Here is a 21,484-nt window from a genome sequence, read left to right on the forward strand (position 1 = left end):
TAAAAAAAGGTACTTAAGACAAATATTTATTAAGCAATGTGCATTAAAAATATGAAGCAAACTTAAAGATTTTTTTTAAATTATTTTAAATGTTGATAACCTATTTTTTCAATAAGGTATTTCGACATCAGCTATATTCATACTTTCAAAACTTCCTTATGCTTACCAATGACTGGTGTTACAAATTTCTATGCTAAACATAATTTGATTTTTAATAAATGCACTTATTTAGATTCTCAGAAGCTTAAACCTTCAATACTTTAGTATTATGCATTTCCCGGTAAAAAAAACCATAGTTTTTATTCTTTCTGTTTACATGTACATTTTTTAACAACGTTTCAAGTTTATCTGTAGGTTTTTCTTTTAAATTTTATAAGTTAATACTAAATACCATGGGGCCCATTTAAAAGTTGCACTTATTATCTTACGAAAAATACTTGGATATTCTCTATTAAGATATATATATAAGTTTTGACCTAAACTGTCTAAAATTTTTAGTTTCTGAAAACAAGTTTAGTAAACAAAAAAACATAAAATAATTATTTAACTTATCAGTGTGTGTACTGTTTATACGACATGTTAAAGAAAATATAGTAACCAAATATTAATAAGTTTATGAAAATTTTAAGTTAAAAAAAATTATATTCAAACATCAAAAATTATAAAACTTTAACTATTTAAAAAAAAACCTTTACTTCAGTTAGAAACAAAAAAAAATTAACATTCTTAGATAAATTTAGTCATACAAAACTTTATAGGACTTATGTACCTTACTTTTACTAACTTTGAATTGTAGTCGAATAAGAATTTTACAGAAACACAATAGAAAAAAGAAAATTTAATACTAATTAAAAGTAATAGTACTGATAACTTTAGATTTAACAGCATTAAATAGATTCGCTAAATACATAAAATTTATAAAGCTATCTAGAACATTCTTTTAATTAATTTATGCTTGAAAATATAGCCGGGTACTGGTTTCACTTTCATAGTTTTTAGTAAACAACTAAAAGTTATAATTTTGTTTTAACTAAAAAACAAACTTTATTGCTTTTTCAACGCAAACATTACTTTTGCAAAACATATAACTGCTTACAGCCAAACTATTTATAATTTTTGTCATGCGCTTGATATAAAAAGTTTAAACTAAAATAAATTGGCAAGTGTTTATTAAACAAAAAAAAAACATTACACTAAGAACGATAAACATTTTATTTTTGGTAAATAATACAAACTATTTAAGGAATGTTTCTTACACAATTCTACTCCTACCCAACTTTCACAAAATCCATCAATCGACATTTTAAGGAGTTGACATTCCAATTGATAAAGTTGTTTGTCATGTGCAATTCCAACAAGCCTATTAATTCAGTTACTTGCAATAAAAAAAAACATTTTAAAGCCAATAATCCGATTACGAAACGCTACGATTAATATTTAGGCTTATATTAATATTAAAAGCACTTAAAAAAGACACTGGTCATGCAGAAAAATGCTAAAATACGAGATGAAAGGCATAATTAATTAATCTTTTACAAAGAATTAATTTGAACAATTGTTAATGCGTACATAACAAAAAAATGATTAAATTACTAATGACAAAAGTGAAGCAAACAAACAAGCGGTGGTTTTAAAATACAGAAAGTGGTAATTAGAAAGCAGCGATGGTGAATTTTAAAAAGCAGCAGTTTTTTCCCGTGCAGCAGCAAAACAAATACATTAATTGCCATTTTATGCTTTTAAAAATACCTCAATGTTTATTAACGGGCGGCTGATTTATGATTTATTGTTTTTACTCGTTATTGACGTGGTAAACCCGAGTCTGTTTGGAAGAGGACAGCTTCAATTTGCGAAACGAAGCGCTTATGCCTTGAAAAAAAATAAAATAAAAATTGAAAAAATTAATAAAAAGCTGAAAAAGATAATAAAAAAAGGTGTTGAAAAATAATTTTCGGCTGCAAAAAGTCTGAAAGGTGGATAATTTGATTATTTATTATTTGGGGGATTTTTTCATCCACGTACTTCGTCGCTTAGGAGTTTTCTTGTCGCTTCTAAGCTTGTGAGTTTCGAATTCTGAAAAAAAATAATTTAAAAACATTTGTTGAAACTGGTTCATGAACAAATTAATTTGAGTTATTAAAAAAAAATAACTAATCAGGGTCGCCAAAGGTTTTGATAGATTTCTTTAAGTTTTCTGAATGTCTTCTAGATTAAAAAAAAATATATATTTGGTCCACTTTAGGTAAAAAAATGTTTTAAACAGTATAAATACATTGAAAAGATGCTTTAAAGCTACTTTAAATAAGTTATTTAATGATAAAAAACGATTGATAAAATTCTTTTTATGATAGATTTTTGTATCTAATCGTAACTTTTCAAGTAAACAAAGTTTAAAACTCCAGGCTTTTTCAAAAGTTTTCAAATTCCAGGTGTTTTACCTAAATTGTCGAATTCCAGGATTTTTAAGGATTCCAAGTTTTTTGGCAACCCTGACTAACGTTAATTAATCTAATAAACTTATTTAACCAATACCAAACATATAACAAGTTCATTAGCAACTACTAAAAGAACTAAAAAAAATTATAAATATATAAACTGAAACCCTGCTGCTCCTTGGCAGTCATGGGGGTCTGCAGGATCTGATTCAATTCCTTCATCCAACTCTGCTGCTCCTCACGCTCCTCAACGTACATCAGGAAGTCGCTGTGACGTCATAAAAGGTGTTGTTTAAATCTTATCGAATATTTTATTTGGGTGAAAGTTTGAACCAAAATAATTTTTACCCTTTGCAATGCGCGCAACTGTTTTCTCATATTTTCAAATTCTGGGAAAATATGTGCGCGCGTGGGCATAGGGTTAAAAATGATAATTTAGAAAAAAAAACTTTTCTGTGTGAAAAAAAACTAAATACTTTAAAATACCAATGGTGGCCATCAGTGGCGTAGCGTGGTATTTTAGTCACGGGTGCGCAAATTTTTTTCTCAAAAAATCCCCTAAATTAAAACTTTTGGGCCGCAAATTTTTCGGGGTCAATTTTCTCGGAAATTTAAAAACTTACTAAAAATCTATCTCCTACTTCATTTTACAAGCAAACTTCTTCAAATTTTAGAAAATTTTCCTTACATTACAAGAAAAAAATTTACTTATAAATTTAGATAATTAAAATAAATAAAAAATTTTTAAACAAAATTAAAAAAAAAAGTCTTTTTTACTTCAAATTTTTAAATTCACAAGAAATGTTTTTTTGTAATTGTATAAAGATTAAACTGTTAAAGTTTGAAGAAGATTGCTTGAAAAATGTATTAGGAGATAGAGTTTAAACAAACTAGCCTTTTTTGCTGTTTTAGTTTTCCCTTCCCATAGGGAACCAATTATGCGGCCCGACTTTGACTGGTCATATCTCAAAAAGTAACTCGAATTTTTTAAAACAACAAAAAGCACCTTAAAGGTTATAAAAAACTATAAAATAAGATCAACTTATAAAAAACATGGCTTACCCCCCCTATGGCCTTAAACTACAAATAAATAGTCAACTAAGTATAACAATTAATACTTCAAAATATTTTTCTCTGTGCAATTTCTAAATAATGTTCAATATCTATTTTATATCAGCAAAAAAGAATTTTATTCAACTCAAAATATCTCATACTTTTAGTTTGTTGCAGCTTTTAATATACTATTTTAATCTTATATATAAAAATGCTAAATCTTCAGTATTAAAATTGAAAGTTTTAAATTTTTTGTAGAAGAAATCTAAAGCGCTAGTTTTTATTTTTTAACTTTCACATTTTTACATATATTACAATATAAAACTGTAAAAATAAATCTTAACAAATGAAGAAAATTTATAATATAAACAAAATTCAAAATAAAAATTTCATACAACTTGAACTGCAGTCTTTAGTAATAGCAATATCTGATGTTGGTCTGCTATTTTTCAATTCAATTTTTAACTTCAGATAATTTTACTATCTGACATATTTTTAGACTTGCAACATTCCATACAATATCACTTTGCATATTTTTTAAAATAATATACTAAAAATAATAAAAACAAGTGTTTACTTTCTCATTAGTATAATAAAACATATTTTACAAAAAAAAAACAAAAAACAAGATCTTTGAAGATATCAGGGTTGCCTTGCCACTCTTTGAGTCAAAATAACTGTCCTGAGTTAGTCTTTTATGTCATGTGTCATCATAAGCATTTAAAATTCTTTTAAAGAATTTATTATTATTTTTAAACTTATAGAAATTAGGCTTTACAACAAAGCTTTTAAAACCACTAAATCTACCCTGAGTTAAAAAAAAAACAAATCTATCCTTAGTCAGCCTGAGCTTTTCTAAGATCTTTAGGGAAAAGCATTTTTTAAATACTACAAACAGTTGGTAGAAAGAATTTTTTTTTAAATACCATTTAAAATTTTATTTAAAACTAAATAAATTTAAATTCAAAATTAATCTATTATGTCTTTTAGACTAAAAATTGATTGTAAAACTTTTGTTTTACAAGTTGCTATAAATTAATTCATGATGTGGCTAAAGAAATTTTAAAATAACTTGCTACAAGAATTGTTTAATTTTTAAACTTTATGGCTGATAGAATAACAAAGTTTAATATGTTTCTTATCTTAATAAAAAAAGAAACTACTTTTAATAAAAATTTTAAGTTTAGATAATTTAAACAATACTTTTTGCAGTAAGATTAAAACTGTAATCACAGTATGTTTGTTTATTATTTGTTTTAATTTATTATTTTATTTTTTTCTGTTTTTTTTTATTTTTCTATTAAATTATGTTGTTAATATTTTTTATTCTTATTGTCAATTTATTTTTATTTTATTAGCAGTTGTTTATTGCTATTTTTACTACAATTTGTTTATTCTTGAATCATTATCACTATAAAACAGGTTTAGCTTCATGGTTTGTTAACAAAATGTTAGCATTTATCCTTGTAAAAAAATCTGTCATAAGGTTATACTACTGCGGTGCACTAACTAGTTGCGTACTGTTTGAGTCGAAATTCTTATGAAGTTAAATGAAGTTATAAAATGTTTCTTTATGGAGTTTTTCATCAACATCGGTGCACATTTGCAATTACGCACCGAATCAGTTTACTGGTAATTTCCCTAACTTGTCACTAATTGGTTTTCGAAATTTCGTTTAACTTTTCAAATACTAGAAAAACATAGTTGTTAAAAGGCAAATTAAGCAGAAAAAATAAACAATAAAGGATAAAGATATTGCATTTTTTTTACTTTTTTTTTTTTGGGTGGCACGCATGCGCCAGCGTCCCTCCCAACGCTACGCCCCTGGTGGCCATACTGCATTAACTAAAGTTTGATTTTCATTACACAACCTTAAACTCTATGAGATGGTTCAGCGTAAACTTATCAAAAAATATTATTATGTTTTGTTTTTAAAACAAGACGCGTTGTTCCAAATAAAGCATAGTTAAAAATAGAAATCAATTATAAAACTCACCGTTCGGGAGTTTTTATCAGTATTGGGAACCCATTTTCCTCTTTCCTGCCCGACCAGTCTTCTTCCACTGTTATTCCATTGCTCGCGTTTCCGATGTATATTTCTCCCTTCGGGTATGCGTCCTGGTTTATTTTACTACTTGATATATCTTAGTTGCATAAACTCAAAGAGTATTAATTTCACTTCTTCGATTACAGTTTGTAAAAAGTTTCAAATGAAAAAAACTGTTCATAAGTTGACAACTAACTTTAACGATAATATTTTTAACATTTTTATTTACTTAAATCTATCTTAACTTTAGTAGTAGCTTAAAAAACAAAAACTTTAAAAGTATGTTTGAAAATTACAACTAATATACTTTTCATAGTTCAGCAAAATAGTTTCAAAACAGAAAGCTTTGAACAGCATCAATTTTTATGGGAATACATACAGTATACACACTAAAATTGGGGTGGGTATCAAATATCTTCACCATCAATCAGTAAAAACTTAATTCTGGCTTTATTTAGCTTATAAACAGACTGCACAAAAAATAATTTCCTACAAACTTTTTTCTTTTAAACAACATCAAAATAATTGTTAAAAGTTTTTGTCTAATAGTCTTAAGTGTACACGTTTACAGAAGCTTCCAGCAATAAAGCTATCAAAATTAAAGAACATAAAACATACCAAAGCACTGATGAAGTAATTCAATTTTCTTGTTTCCAAACTAAACCACCGTTTTCGAAATGGTTCTTTTTTCTAAATTTAATGCATTACTAGAATTTTAAAGACGTAAATTAAAAAATCAATATTAGTATATATTCTTGAATACATTATTATATAAAAATATCTCATTACAGAATGAAAATACTCAAGTGATAACATATCAGCTTAATCTACTTTATAAACTATTTCAGATTAACTTAAGAAAAACTAAAGTAAAACTAAGAAATATATTTTGTTTTTTAACAAACAAAACTAACAGTAGGTCCAGTTTTAAACATGAAACCTTGCTTTATGTGTTGGCGGTCAATTTGTCGAATTATCTGCAATAAAATTTAACAATGTTAATACAATCAAATAAATTTCTAACAATAAATTACGAATAATAGAACTTGTGCAATTAAATAATTTATAACAATTAAATTCTTACTTCATCTTGTGTGAGGGCAGGCTGACTTTCTTTGATGAAATTGAATTTGGCAGCACGAAGGGTTATGTACCAGTCAACTGCATCCTGGAATAAAATTTAAATAAAATTAGGGCGTCTAACAATGTCAATATGACATGTTTTGGAAGTTGCTTTCATACAGCAGTATGTTTAAATAACATTAATAACAACCTGGAATATAAAAAAGTTAAATTCACACTGTTGAATAGTTTATAAAATCTTAGTTCTGATGTAGACGTTTTAGGGTGCCTAACAATGTCAATATGAAATTATTAAGAAAATGCTGTTGTTTTAACAGGACATTAAAATTGGTTATTGGTTGGGTAGATTTATCTCAAAAGAATCTTAAAGTATTTGAGTCATTTGAAATGTTCTAATTTGGTTTGACTGACGTTAATACTAATCTTTAACTGGGTGTTAAATAATAACTTTCTAGGTATATTTTTGAAGTCAGATCCCGAAAGTGTATAACGAAATCAAACATAAAAGTATAGTATGTCTACTAATTGAAATAAACTAATTTAGAACTAAAAAACCTATAAGTAAATATGAAAACATTGTACTATTTATTACTTAAGTATTTATTAAAAGTTTAAACCTGTATTTATCATGAATTACAATAAAAAATCGCAAGGATTTATAAACATAAAAGTGTCGGTAACTTTTTATAATTTATAGGATTTTATTTACTTTGTTATTAATAAAACAAATATTTAAACACACGTAAAAAGTGAAATTAATGTTAGATTTGATTAGGTTTTTCACAAGCTAAATATAGCATGGTAAGACAAATGAAAAAACATTGAATTTGTGTGGAGCTAACCACAAGGAGTTTAACTTTTTAGTCATGCTGTTTTGAACGTCTTACAAACTACGCTTTTTTAATGCAATTAATCGAAGTAGTTCGTACTTCGAAACTAAATCTTACTGATAAGCTTGTAAGCCTAAACTTAAAGAAAACAGTAAATAATTAGTTTTTGATTTAAGGCCATAGGGGGGGTCCAACATTTTTTTTTACAAAAATTAACTTTGGCTTTTATATGAAAGCTTTAACTACAAACTACAAGCTAGTTTTTATAGAATTCAAAAATATTGTTTAACTTTTGAGATATTTAATTTTTTGTAAAATTTTTCTGATATAAACGTATGGACCGCAAATTTTTCGGGGTCAATTTTCTTAGAAATTTTAAAATTCACTAAAAATCTATCTCCTCCTTCATTTTTCAAGCAATATTCTTCAAATTTTCAGGAAACGTTCCTGATAATAAAAGGAAAAAACGATACTTTAGAATTTGAGTAATTTAAAAAATAAAAGTTTTATCACAAAAATTAAAAAAAAAAACTTTTACAAGTTTTTTTTAATTCCAAAGTAACGTTTTTTTGTTATTGTATAAAGATTATACTGTGAAAATTTGAAGAAGATTGCTTGAAAAATGTAGGAGGAGATAGATTTTACATGAAATAGTCTTTTTTCGCTGTTTTAGTTTTCCCTTCCCATAGGGAACGTATTATGCGACCCGACTTTGACTGGTCATATCTCAAAAAATAATTTGAACTTTTTAAAACGATAAAATGCATCTTAAAGCTTAGAAAAAACTCTATAAAATAAGATCAACTTGTAAAAAACATGGTTTACCCCCCCTACGGCCTTAAATAATGGTTTTAAGTTGAAATATTCAATAGTGCATTTTTTTTAACAAAACCTACGCTAATAAAAAATATTTTTTTGACAAAAAATAAAAATAAAAGAGTAAACTAATAGGAACCCTAAAACTTTGGTTTAATTTTTTTTAAGAAAAATTGTAACTTTCAATATTTGCAAAATAGTTTATCATATTATGTATTTAGAAACTACTGTTAACATTACTTTATTTAAGCTTTTTTGTTGGAAAAAACGGTAAAAAAATCGCTTTAAACTATTACAAAAAATTTACAAACTTTGGCGTTTTCGGTGTACAAGTATATGTGCCTGAGTGTTTTGCTGCCCAGCGAAGGAGTGAAGGACAGTTCCAGCCCGTGTGGGAGAATTCTTTCCGGTGCCAGCGATATGTGAAGCTGGGACAGCATTATCGACTGCTTTGGTTCCTTTGCCTTCAGTTGTAATTAGTTTATAAAAATTAATTGCATTTAATTAATATTCAAACAGATTTAACTCGATCAAAACGGCTTATCAATGCTATGAAGAGTAATAAAGACATAGTACACTATTGATAAAATAAATTGTTGATAATTTTAATTAACTATAGCCAACAGATATACGAACAGTTTCATTACTGATGAACAAACTGTGATATAACATGCATAACACGTGTAAGTAGACAGTAAATTATTTAATTTTAAGTGACTACAAAAAAAAGGATTTGTTTGTTATATGTTTCAGTAAAAAGATGTTTTGTGATAATGAACTATCTATGATATGTAAACAACTTTTTAAATTACAACACCTTAAGTAAACAAACTATAAAATAAAAACTGATACATTAAGCAATAAATTTACACGAATATTCTTACAGTAGTTACAAACAGTTTTTCGAAGTTTCCAAAACTAAAAAAAAAAGTAATAAAAATATATAACTTATTAAATCATAAATTTATATACATCACAACTTTACTATTAAATCTAATTTTAAATCAATTAATAAAAAGTAAATATATAAAAAATAATTGTTCTGACTTCAGATAATTTATGTAAATACTCTACATACTTAAAAGCAATAACTGATAAAACTTTAGTACAATGCATGTTTGTTGTTATAATCATTGAACATTACAAACTTGTTTGAAAAATTTTACTAAGTTTTAAAACAATAAAAATTGCTAGCTAAATTCATGTTATAATTTAAAGGTTTACATTAAAACGTGACAAACAACAAATATTATAAAACTTTAACCACAATGGATGTTGCAGTGACTAATTACTTAGTTACACTTGTATTACTTCGTTACAACAAAATAAATAATTGCTATGCTATGTTTAGTTGAGGCTATACAAATTACATTTTAATTGAAAAGAAAGTAACTAATTATAAAAATTGCTGTTTCATTTTTTTTTAAAAAGGTTTTTTTTATAGGGATGATACATATATTAAAAACTATAAAACCGGCAAAATAAACTTAAATAAAACAATACAACCGTCTCAAAAACAATTAGAGCATGTTTAAATAACCGTACAGCTAAAAAAAAGTATTAATATATTTTAAGTCAAACTATATTATTGATTTTGTTGTTGTAAAACGTATGCCCTATCTTAAGTATAATGTGTACTTAAGTAATCATCTATTCATTAGTACAATCTTTTAATTTAGTTTTTGTAACTATAAACTTTAACTTATTTTTCATAATTTGCTAATGAATTAAACCTTTGTGTGTCTTTTAGTTTAAGTGGCTCAGGTTTTGATGCCTAAGTCAAGCGTTGGAAAACAACAAAATAATTATAAATAATTTTTACATGTTTTATTGATAAAGTAGATCAGGCAATTACAAAAACGACTTTATACTTATAATTAGCATATTTAAGGAACAAACTAAGTTAATTGTTTTTCCAGTCAATTAGGTTTACTAAACACATTAGTAATCTTGGTCTCACATATTTTTTTTGCTACTTAAAAATGTTGGTCTCACTTATTTTTTGATGAAGAACTTTTAGTTGGAACTAAAATAGCATCCTTCAAAAGTTTCAATTATTAGACCAACAATCTCAAAGATTTTTCAACAATCTTACACTGAACACACTAAAAATGAATACACCTTCTTTGGTGGAGTACTACAGGCTTTTAGCTTTAATAATAAAGAAGCAAATGCTAGCTAAAGATGAATAAAAATAAATCAACATGTAAAAAAGTGGCTTATCTCCCTTTAGTTATCTAGTTTGTAAAACTAAGTTTCACCCTTTAAAGGATCTTCAGTTACAATTTAAACCTTATTCTATTTGAATAAGATTTAAATTGAAACTGAAGATCCCTTAAAGGGTGAAACTGAGTTTTACAAATAAAATTTTGATTAATTAATGTTGTATATTTGTCTCCTTATTTCCAAATAAGTTGAGAACTATTTTTGTTCAATTTAGAACCTCAAATATAAATTTAGTATCTAGTTTCAAATACAATATTAACAAATTTAATTATTTATCAAATCATAATTACATCTTCTTTAACGAAGTACTTCAGTATGATTTTATATTTGTAAAAACATATAAAAATGTCGAAAAATTGAGATCCCACATCATTTTTGACGAAGTACTTGAACCAGTAATGAAAATTACTTTAATAAATTCAACAAAATAATATAAACATTCTCACATCTTCTTTCACGAAGTACTTCAGCACGCCTTCTTTGGTGTCGAGCACGAACGTGCGCGGCCTGAAGTTCTTGTCCTTCTTGCCCCGCTTGTACAGCGTGCCCTCCTTCACACCACACTCGTACAAGCTCGTGTCCGGCTGGGTGAACTCCTTGCGCTCGTACTTGGCGTATATGAAGTGCTCCCTGTACACCCTGGGTGAATATTTACGGTTTTTTTTTCTGTTGCAGTAAAATAAAGATTAAAGGTCTCAAAGTTTGTGCTTTTCATGGAAAAATTTATAGTTTTTTTTTGTAACAGCAGCACTTCCACACTAAGAGTTTAACACTAAAGCAATCAAGCCGCACGATTAAAACGGGAGTCATTTTCAAGTTGTTGAATAGATAATTTACTTGGCGCATACGAAGTGCTCCTTGTACATACCCTTAAAAACATTGCATTTTGTTAATACATCAGTAGTTTTACACTCAAGACTAAACTTTTGTGTGAAAGTCAAGCAAGCAAGCTTCATCATAAAGTCATACGTAATACTTATTTAAAGTAGTAGCAGTTAAATTAGTAACTTTTTGGCGTATTTTAAGTGCTTTATGTACTCCCTAGTGAACTTTCTGTGCTCCCTTTTTTTCTGTCCAATAAAATCAATGCAAAAAGTCTAAGACAGTTTTTTATTTTAAGGAACTTGCATTTTGAGTACATGTTGTTTAATATCCAAATGTTCTTCAAAACTAAATATTCTTATTACACCCTGAAAAATGTGCAAAGCTTTTACAATGAATTAGTTCAATTGGTAAATTAGTAAAATTGGCAAAGAAAAACTAGAAGTATTTTTTCCTTTAGGGCTTATAGCTTTGTTTTTTATTTAATACAATTAAGTAGTGTAGGCTTTAAACAATTTACAAAGTTATTTAAATCAAATGTTCTTGTTAAGGCATACAAAAATTGTTATTACTTTTAATTTGACTCAGTCAGGGACTTATTTATATTTAAAAAATGTTAATTTTTTTTATGTAGTATTTAAAGAAATCACTACATTAAATGCCTATAAAAGTTGATAACTAAATTAAATAGCTTGCAACAATACATTTTTGACAACCAACCTTTTTAAACATAACATCTAAAAAAGAAATAAATACAAAACTTTTACTACATCCTTAAGAATAAGTTAAAAGTATTTTTACTTTAAGGAAGTTTGAAGAATAATTTAAAGCTTTTTCTTTTTAACTTTGCTTTATTTTTCATTTTTTAAGTATTTTTAAAAATATTAAGTTATTAATGATACAACAAAAGCAGATTAAATAAATCTATTATTTTGTTTGAATGGTTGAAAAACACTAAATTTTAAGCTTCTTTTATCTTAAAAAAAACAAAATTTCATACTTATTAATTTATAATTTTAGTATTTAATAAAATAGTTTGAACTACAATACGGATTGTGTAGTTTTTAAACAGCTTACATTAATTTTACACAAAGTGGACGAAAAATTGTAATTTACATTTACAATTAAAATGGAAGAAATTTTAATCACTCTTTCCCACGGTTTATCAAAAACAAAGAAAATTTTTGTGCTTCATTATTAGTAACTGTTAAGAATTTGTAGTAAACACTCTACATTAAATTGGTGTTTTAGTAAAATTAACTACTTTTTTTTCACAAACAAAATATAACTTAATTTCAATTCAACACATTTTTGTTTTAAACTGAGTATGGGTATAGTAATTTCATTTGAATTAAAAGGAAATAAATATAAAATAGAATGAAATAACAACACCATGAATTCCAAATATAAACAATTTATTATGGTAGTACAACTATTTTTAAACTTTTTCAGGTTGTTGAAAAAAAGTTAATTTATAAACATATTTCACCAAATCACTTTATGGACTAATTTAGAATAAAAAAGGTGATACTTTATTTAAAGAACAAAAAAATTAATTTTAAGCGTATATTTTACAACTAAATAAAAAGAAGCATAAAACGTGAGTTACAGTTCGTATCTAATATATTGATTTTATCGTCATACTTGTATGTTGTTATGAATCACCAAAAATACAATTTAAATAAAAAATATTACAATTTTATAACTCATTGTTGTAAAACATTCAGTTTTGTATACAACTAACATAAAAAAATAATATATTTTCTGTTACTTTGTTATACTTATACAAACGTGGGTACTTTTTTAAACACAAACATATTTCTAAAGTTTTCATCAGTATGTGTACAATTGTAATGGTAATATTTTTTTATTTTTAGTTTACAATTTGTAGATACAAGCCTGTTGAATAAAAATAGATGGGATTATAATTGATGACAATATAATTGTTACGAATAAAATTAATGACAGACAATTTATTACTTTTTCAAAATTATATTATTATTTTATTTTTAGGTTTCAAACATCTGGTCTGTCACTTTGTCGTATTAGTAAAAATTAATTAACTTAGTTAAACACATCTTATAATACTAAAAGCTAGCTCTGCAAGAAGTTCTTAAATACAATTTATATACTAAAAAGAATCATTATCATTACCATCATGCAAACACTGATGAAAATTGTAGAAATACATTTATGTTTAAAAAAACCTTGTATTACTTTTAATAACAATATTCTGTAGTAAATCTTTTTATAGTAACCAATAATTTAACTTATTACAGCTACACAAAAATAAAACAATTTTATTTTTATAATCAAAATTTTGTTAACATTCTTAGTTATTTTATTACAACATGTTTTCAACTCGAGTGTAAATAACAAGTTCCTCACAAACTATTACCCAAGAAACAGCTTTCAACATTTTGTTTTCAACAGTCTGCATACAAACGAATGAAAAACTTTCCATCACGTTTATTCTATACGAAATCAAAGTTTACTAAATAAAAAACCAACTGCGGGTCTTCGGCGTTGGGTTTTCTGTAGTAAGGTGGCATGTAAGCTTCTAATTGGCTGTTTATCTTTTCATTGCCTTGTTCCTCCATGTGCTGTGGAAATTATCAAGGTTTGCAAAAAAGCATGCGTTAAATAGGTAATAGTTAGAGAAAAATATCAAAATGTTTTGTGACAAAACTTCGCTTAAATTAAACAAGCAGCAGGAACTAAACACTTTTTGAACTTTATTACAACAAATAAAAGCTATTTATATATCTAGTGCAATAAGCTAGTTTGAACTTTGACAGTGCTATTAATGAAAAAGAGGAAGAAAATATGCTAAAATTATATATTAAATTATTTTTATGGTGCAATATTCCAAAAAAAATCAAATACTCATACAATTTGTTTAAATGACACTTTTTATTGTAGATGTAAGTTATAACGTTAGAGTTGACTAACGTAAGCTAATTAAAGACCTAAAAATACATTATCTAATTTGTATTTACTCAATTTATATGTTGATTAAAAGCCTATTCTTTAAAAGCTTTGTAAATGTCTTATTTAAAGACAAATATTAAATATAATTTTCTGCTTGAAAAACTTTTTTTTCTCAAATAATTAAAATAATTATTCAATTTATAATTCATTGCAATTGTAAAATCAATCGTAAGTAACAAATTATTTTGCTATGTTTCATTTTAATAAGTAAGACTTAAAAATTCTTAATTGTAAATGCTTAGAATTAAAAAGCGCTAAAAATAGATAAATAAATTTGACTTAAAGTTATAACTCATATAAGGTTTTTAAGCAAGTATTTCAATATAAGAATGTATTAAGCATAAACCTTTGTGAAATAATAAAAATATATATATAGTGTACCTAAAAACAAAAATATAAAGATAGAACAGGGTTTCCCAATTTTTTTTCAATAATGCGATAAGACCCCTCCAATAAGATTTCTCACAAAACTAATCTTAAATACGCCTAAGACTGTTTTTTTTTTTTGCTTCTCACCATATCAACTCCAAAATATATAGTCTAGTTAAAAATTTAAAACATGGTCTTATGGCCCCTTTACTAGTCATGCCCCCCTCCCCCCTTTGGCATCTTTTGCAGCTTATATTTTTGACATGGCCATTTTTTTAAAAACCCTCATATAGAAATATATTTTTACCTATAAGCCTACTTATACTATTCTATATAAAAAAGTTCCTTACTTTGTTTACTTGACTTGAATATAATTCATAAGCTGTGATTTTATAAAACTTGCTATAAAACATGTTATATCGAAAAAAAACCTCAAAAACTCTTGTAAGCAAGTTTTTAATAACATTTAATAGGTTAATGATGCATGAGATAGTTAATTCTTTATTAATCTATTTTTTCACAGCTAAAAAGTATATTATTCATACAAATAAATTGTTATTATCTATTTATAATTTAAAACTTCATCTATAATTGATAAAAATTAAAGCCAAACAAAACATAAATAATATCATAACTGAAGACTTAAATTTATCTACAGAGTTTTTTTTTTCTCAAGTACCTATACTGTTTTTTGTTGTTAACAAAAAACTTATAAAACACAATGTTATACATTTATAAACAGCTGCTTCATACTAGCCAATTACTTAGTCTCAAAACACTGTTTCTCAGTAGTATAATCATTTGACATGCTTAAGAAACCAAACAAAAGTATTTACAACTAAAATATACAATGTTGTGATAAGCTAAAAAATAATAAATTATTTTAGCGGTTATAACTGATCGTCAATCAGCTTCAATTTACAACAATTGATTAGGCAATTGCCTAAGCAACTTAGCAAAAAGGTATAAATTAACAACACACTTTTAAAGCATATTTAAATGAACCTTTGAAATAAAGCATATCTGCTAACTTTTCACAAGATACATTATCATTAATTATATACTTTACTAACACCATGTGATAGAGCCATAGAATGGGTTAACATTGGTTTAGGTCAGGGGTCGGCAGCCTTTTGTAACTCGCGTGCCAATTTTCTCAGAGAAAATTGCTCACGGACCGTACTTTTTAGAAAAAAGACGTCGAGGGCCGCAGTTATTCAAAAACAAATATAGTAATTAGTAGAAAAATACTATTTAAAACAAAAAATATTACAAAACAAGCAGTAAAATAGCACCTTTAAAGGGTATTTATAAAATTAATAGTCTAATTGTAAGTTTTTATTGCAAAACCGTTTATGTTTATGCTTTTTAAAAGGTTTATTTTTTCACTAAAAATCACTAAAAAGTAGCTCGCCGGCCGCAAATTTTGGCCGCGGGCCGCAGTTTGCCGACCCCTGGTTTATATTGCATTTTCAAGTAAAAAATATTTATTCTAATAGCTGAAATATCATACTTTTTTGTTTTGTACTTAATAAAATAAACAACTCAACTTTTCAAATTCAAATATATAACTTTTAATCCTTCTAATAACTCCAAACAATATTAGAAAGTATTTCTTCAACTATCAACATGAAAAAAAAAACTGAAACAATACAAAATAAAAAGATTAGATATAGCAGAGACTTAAACCCTAATCGTATTGATAATTTTATAATTTCTATAACTGGTATTTTTAGACATTGATTAAAGAGTTTTGATATTATTAATATCCTTAAAAAAATTTTATTAAGCAAACTTAAGCTAATAAAAAAAAAGAGTTTTACTACATTGTTGCCTTATTTAGTTAAAATCTAATATATTGTAATTTAATTAAAGTGTTGTTTATTAAACTTACTGTGTTTTTAACTGACTAGTTAGTATAAATTTTGTATGTTGTACATACTAAGTTTGATTTTTTTGTACTGTTTCAATTGTATTTTTCATAATAATAATTTTAAAATATATATGAAATATTTCTGGATAGTGATTGCAGCTGTTAGAAGAATGCCAAAAACTAATAAAAGTTATCAAAACTTTAATTGTAACATAACAGGCTTATTAAACAAAACTTTATGCATATGAACTTTTTTAAATGAGCACAAAGTGTTTATTTTGTTTTGTGGATATTTAATTCAAAACTGTTTACAAAACTTTAAAATATTTAAATGTTACTGTTAAAATACCAAATACAACACTTAATTTATAATAAAAAAGAAACAGTCATAAAAACAATATAGTCTGAAAAATATATAATTTGCTTGTAATTTTTTTTTCAGTTTCCAATTGTGAAAGACTTTCCTTAAGTTAAAGACATATATATTAAATTATACAAAATTTTATACTATTTTAATACAATAATATCAATATAATCAAAAGCAATGTTAAGCTCGATGCTTAAACTGTTTATTTAAATCTAATATGAACTATTAAGCATTTTTTAACAAGTTAGTTATTTATTTTTTCTCCATTGTACAAGAAATTAAAAAAAGTTTTAAATAACAGCATCCTTCATGAATTTGTAGCACATACACACCAAAAATATAAGGATAACTACCTTCAGTTAAGTATATACTAAAAAATCAAATAAAAAATTTGTTATTTTTAAAGCAAATACTTTTACAGGTAGGGAAATAAAAAATTTGAACATACTTTGCTAAAAATAATTAAAAAATCACTTGACAAAACAAGGCTGAATATATATATAAAACAAAGTAAAAATATTTTTTGACATGTTTAATAAGCTGATCAAAGCAATTTTGCAGAGTATACAGGGTTGCCACTCTTTGAGCCAAAAAATCTTCCCTGAGTGACCAAAAATTTCCCTGAGTAACCTTAAATTTCCCTGAGTATTTTTCAAATCTTAAAAAAAAAACTTTCTCTTCAAACACAAATTATTAATACCTCATTCTCATTTTTCTTCTTTAATAATAAAAGGAAGGTTGTATGTGTATGCTTCTGCATTATAATGAAAAAAACTGTTTTCAAAAACTCAATCTTAAAACGTTTAAACCAATTAAAAATTAAAAACTAAATTTTTGCACAACTTTGTGTAAACTTGTTAGTTAACTTTCTACATAAAAGAATAAAGTTTAATTTGTTTGACATTTTAATTGACAAAATTTAATTATACTAAAATAATAATTTCACATGAAGAACTCACTCAAATGCAAACATAATAACTTCATTATGACTTGTATGTCTTTCCTAGCAACTGTTCTGAATGCAGTAAATAAAACTTAAAAGCTTAACATTATTGTAAAAAAACCTGCAAAAAGAAAGTTTAAAGAAATAGCTAAAGAAATATCTCATATCAAAGTACAACTTAATACCTAACAACTGATACAAAATAATCTAAAATTAAAATTTTTTTTATGTCTTTTAGATGTTCATACACAATCTATTTTAAATCACAATCTATTTATTAATCTGTATTCATTTTAATTTTTTTTACTGAAAACAAGTAGTTGTAAACAAATAACAAATAACTTTATTATTTAAAAAATAAGAACTAATAGTACAACATAGTGTTTTTCAAACTACATAAGTTACTAAAAATAAAAAGTTTATTAGAACTTTTCAATGAATGGTTAACAACAACTTTCATTTCTCTAAACTGTTTGATTTTACTTAAGTAAATATAAATTTAAAACTTAAAAAAACTACAATGTTAATACTAAGAATATTAAAGAACTAGCCGCAAGGCTAAAAAAATTCTAAATAACCACTTAAATAATAAAAATTACTACTTTTGAACAAAATATTGAAACTGGATTAACTAAATCTCATTCTAGATCTAAAAAAAATTTCCCTGAGATTTTCAAAAACTTCCCTGAAATTTAAAGAAAAAATCAAAACTTCCCTGAGTTTCCCTGATTAAAAGAAAAATGCCAAAATTCCCTGAGTTTCCCTGAGATTTTCTACAGTTTGGAAATTCCCTGAGATTCCCTGAGTTTCCTGAGTGTGTGGCAACCCTGAGTATACCTGACAGTATCATGGTTGCCACAGATCAAGCTGAGAAAAATTTCTCGACTTTTCCTGACTTTTTACCAAAATTTTCCTGACTTTTCTAAATAAAACTCTTAATTTTAACTTATTCTAAAATACACAATCTAACACTTGAAACTATATAAAGCTTTCAATCTTATTTTAATATAGGTTAAAACAACAGTTTTTTGCTGAATTCAATTACATTACTTGAACCATCTGTGTATGATTGATGTATTTGCAATAAACAGCTCTATCAGCAAAATACTTATATTATTACCTTATAAACACAGCTTGTCCATTATTATTCCAGCAAGATGTTTTCGAAATGTGGTCCAAGGCATATTTTTACCATATATATTTTGTTTCAAATTGAAATTTTACTACTTGTGTTGTGAAAAGTGTAAAAGTTGTTACACGAACTGGCTGAGTAATTGTGCTTGACAGTGTGTAACGCCCATAAAATTTCAGTGGTCGTGGTTTGTGACTTACATACCAAACCTATTGATGGGCTTACACCAATGCTCTCACAACTTGCTGCTCTGCCGCTACTTTCACCAATACCCCACTGGAGCTCAATCCAGCTTTATAGAAAAATTATTCGGTGAACTCCTGGCCTTTTATTTCTATGTCCAGCTCCATTCATATGTACAGTGAGTGCTTTTTTTCCCATACTTGACAGTGACAGAGTACAAGAACACTACTTGCATTTAAACTTTTGTGTATAGATCACAGTTTCACTATAGAAGTGTCCTTGCTACAGATCATCAATACTAAAAAGCTTACAAAATCAGCTTGTTCAAGTAGGGTACTTGTTCAATATGTTAACAGAAAAATGTTGCAGTTTTATAAAGGATATTTTATTAATTTATATCAAATGAAGACAATGGAAATTAAATAATTTTGTAAACTTCTAGTAACATTTTGGAATTCTTCTCTGACTTTAAAGGATTTTTAATTAATTTTTACCATTTGAAGGTTTTGGAAAAATAAGGAAATTTGTAAATTTAAACTGACAAATCTGACTTTTTTTTTTATCAATTTTCCTGACTTTTCTTGATTTTTGTCATTTTTTTTTTAATTTTTCCTGACTTTTCCTGACCATGTGGCAACCCTGCAGTATAAATAAGTTTACAATACTTGCAATAAACTTCATTTAAAAAATTATAAGCATATGCTAACACTTAATTCGAAAATGAACAAAATACATATAAACGTACACACAGATGAAAGCTGAAAACAAAATAGTGTCAGTAAGAAACAACGACTAGAAGCAGATGCTAATTCTTATATAAAAACCAAACAAAAAGATAATCATACAATTACTTGGAAGAAAAAAATAGAAGAATGCCAATAAAATAACATTATCAAACCTTGACGCCTTTGTGGTCCCACTGGTCGAGTCTGAGTGACCTGACCCTGCTGATGTGAACACCAAGCATTCTGTGCACACCTGAGCAGTTCACGCATATGAACACGCCAATGCTTGACGACGCCCACTGTGGATCTGCATTTTGAAATTGTTATGTATCATTTAAACTTAAATGTCATGTTTTTTTGTGTTGTTTATACTTGAACATATTTTTGTTTTATTTTCTAATGTTGAAAATAAATATATGTTATAATAAATCATATAAACACTTGAAAGGCTTAAATTCTTTTAACTACAGAAAACCCTTAAAACATTATTATTAACTCACTATATATGTTTACCTCAAATTTGTAAAACTAACTAAAGTATTGCATTTGTGTCAATAAAAAAAAATTAACTTAATGGTACTTTGTCAAATTTACCAAACGTTTTTGAATAATGAATCATAATAAAAAAAATTCTAACAATTATTAACAAAATATCAATTAAGTCAATTTTAAACCAAAATACTTTCTAATGTAAATATTAAGCACTATAAACAAGTATAAAAACAAAGAACAAACCAACTGCTCCACAATCTGCACAAACATTGTTATGATCTTTTTCAGCTAAGCTAAGCAGCTCTTCAAGATTTTTCTTCATTTCTCAACATTAATTTAAATAAATGTAGCCTGAGTTTAATAAAAGTGTCAGGTAAATTAATGTCATCATCTATAAATCGGTACAAAAACTGCAAGTAACTATAAAGAGTTGTAAATAAGTACAAGGTTATCAAACGTTTTAGTAAAATTTTCTCCAGGTTTTCAAAATTTCTTCCAGGTTTTTTAAATAAAACGTTTTAGGGTATATCTTAAATTTAAAATTAAGTTTAAGGTAAAAAATTGTGTTAAATATATAACAACATTGAAAAGATACGTTAGTGTTTATTCAAATGTGTTTTGTGAAAAAAAAAAATTGGTTATGCTTAACTTAAGGTGAGCACGCTTTGATCAGTAAATTATTTTCTATTTTTGTTAGTTTTTTTTTTTACTTATTATTTGTATTTTGTTTTCACTATCACTGTTACCCCTAACCCTTACCCTAGATCGGTAGCTTTTTTTTTTTTTGGCAATCAACTTTTATTTATTATAAGTTACCAACCAAAGCGTGATCACCTAAAGTTAAGCACAACCAAAAATTTTGATGATGACAAAAAAATGTTATCAATACCATATATTTTTTGTGTCAAATTGAAATTTTACTACTTGTGTCGTGAAAAGTGTAAAAGTTGTTCAAAATTCCAGGTTTTTTTTTCAAAATTTCTCAAATTCCAGTAACCCTGTAAGTACTCAGAATTAACACAATTTCAAAACTAGTGGTTCTAAATCTGTTAGATAAATGCTAAAAACATGAATAAAGTGAACAATATTAAATAATA

The 21,484-nt window shown here is 26.0% G+C and overlaps 1 protein-coding gene across 2 annotated transcripts; it reads right to left on the reverse strand.

The window, feature by feature from the left end:
* Positions 1–1,054: 1,054 nt before the first annotated feature.
* LOC145840345 (arf-GAP with dual PH domain-containing protein 1-like) lies at positions 1,055–20,740 on the reverse strand. Of its 2 annotated transcripts, XM_082947578.1 has the most exons (13): positions 20,631–20,740; positions 20,069–20,202; positions 13,824–13,915; positions 10,937–11,129; positions 8,576–8,728; positions 6,620–6,703; positions 6,450–6,512; positions 6,154–6,225; positions 5,485–5,606; positions 2,603–2,703; positions 2,023–2,073; positions 1,750–1,869; positions 1,058–1,360 (listed from the first exon to the last, which is right to left on the reverse strand). In XM_082947578.1, exons 1-12 carry the CDS (start codon positions 20,707–20,709, stop codon positions 1,793–1,795), a joined length of 1,221 nt encoding a protein of 406 aa, XP_082803704.1. In that variant the 5' UTR covers positions 20,710–20,740; the 3' UTR covers positions 1,058–1,360; positions 1,750–1,792. The 2 variants fall into 2 exon arrangements, with proteins under 2 accessions (XP_082803703.1, XP_082803704.1); XM_082947577.1 differs by having other exon boundaries at positions 1,055–1,869.
* Between the last annotated feature and the right edge of the window lie 744 nt (positions 20,741–21,484).

The sequence above is a fragment of the Thalia democratica genome, chromosome 7 (assembly GCF_965202585.1).
Source record: "Thalia democratica chromosome 7, ktThaDemo2.hap1.1, whole genome shotgun sequence".
NCBI lineage: Eukaryota > Metazoa > Chordata > Thaliacea > Salpida > Salpidae > Thalia > Thalia democratica.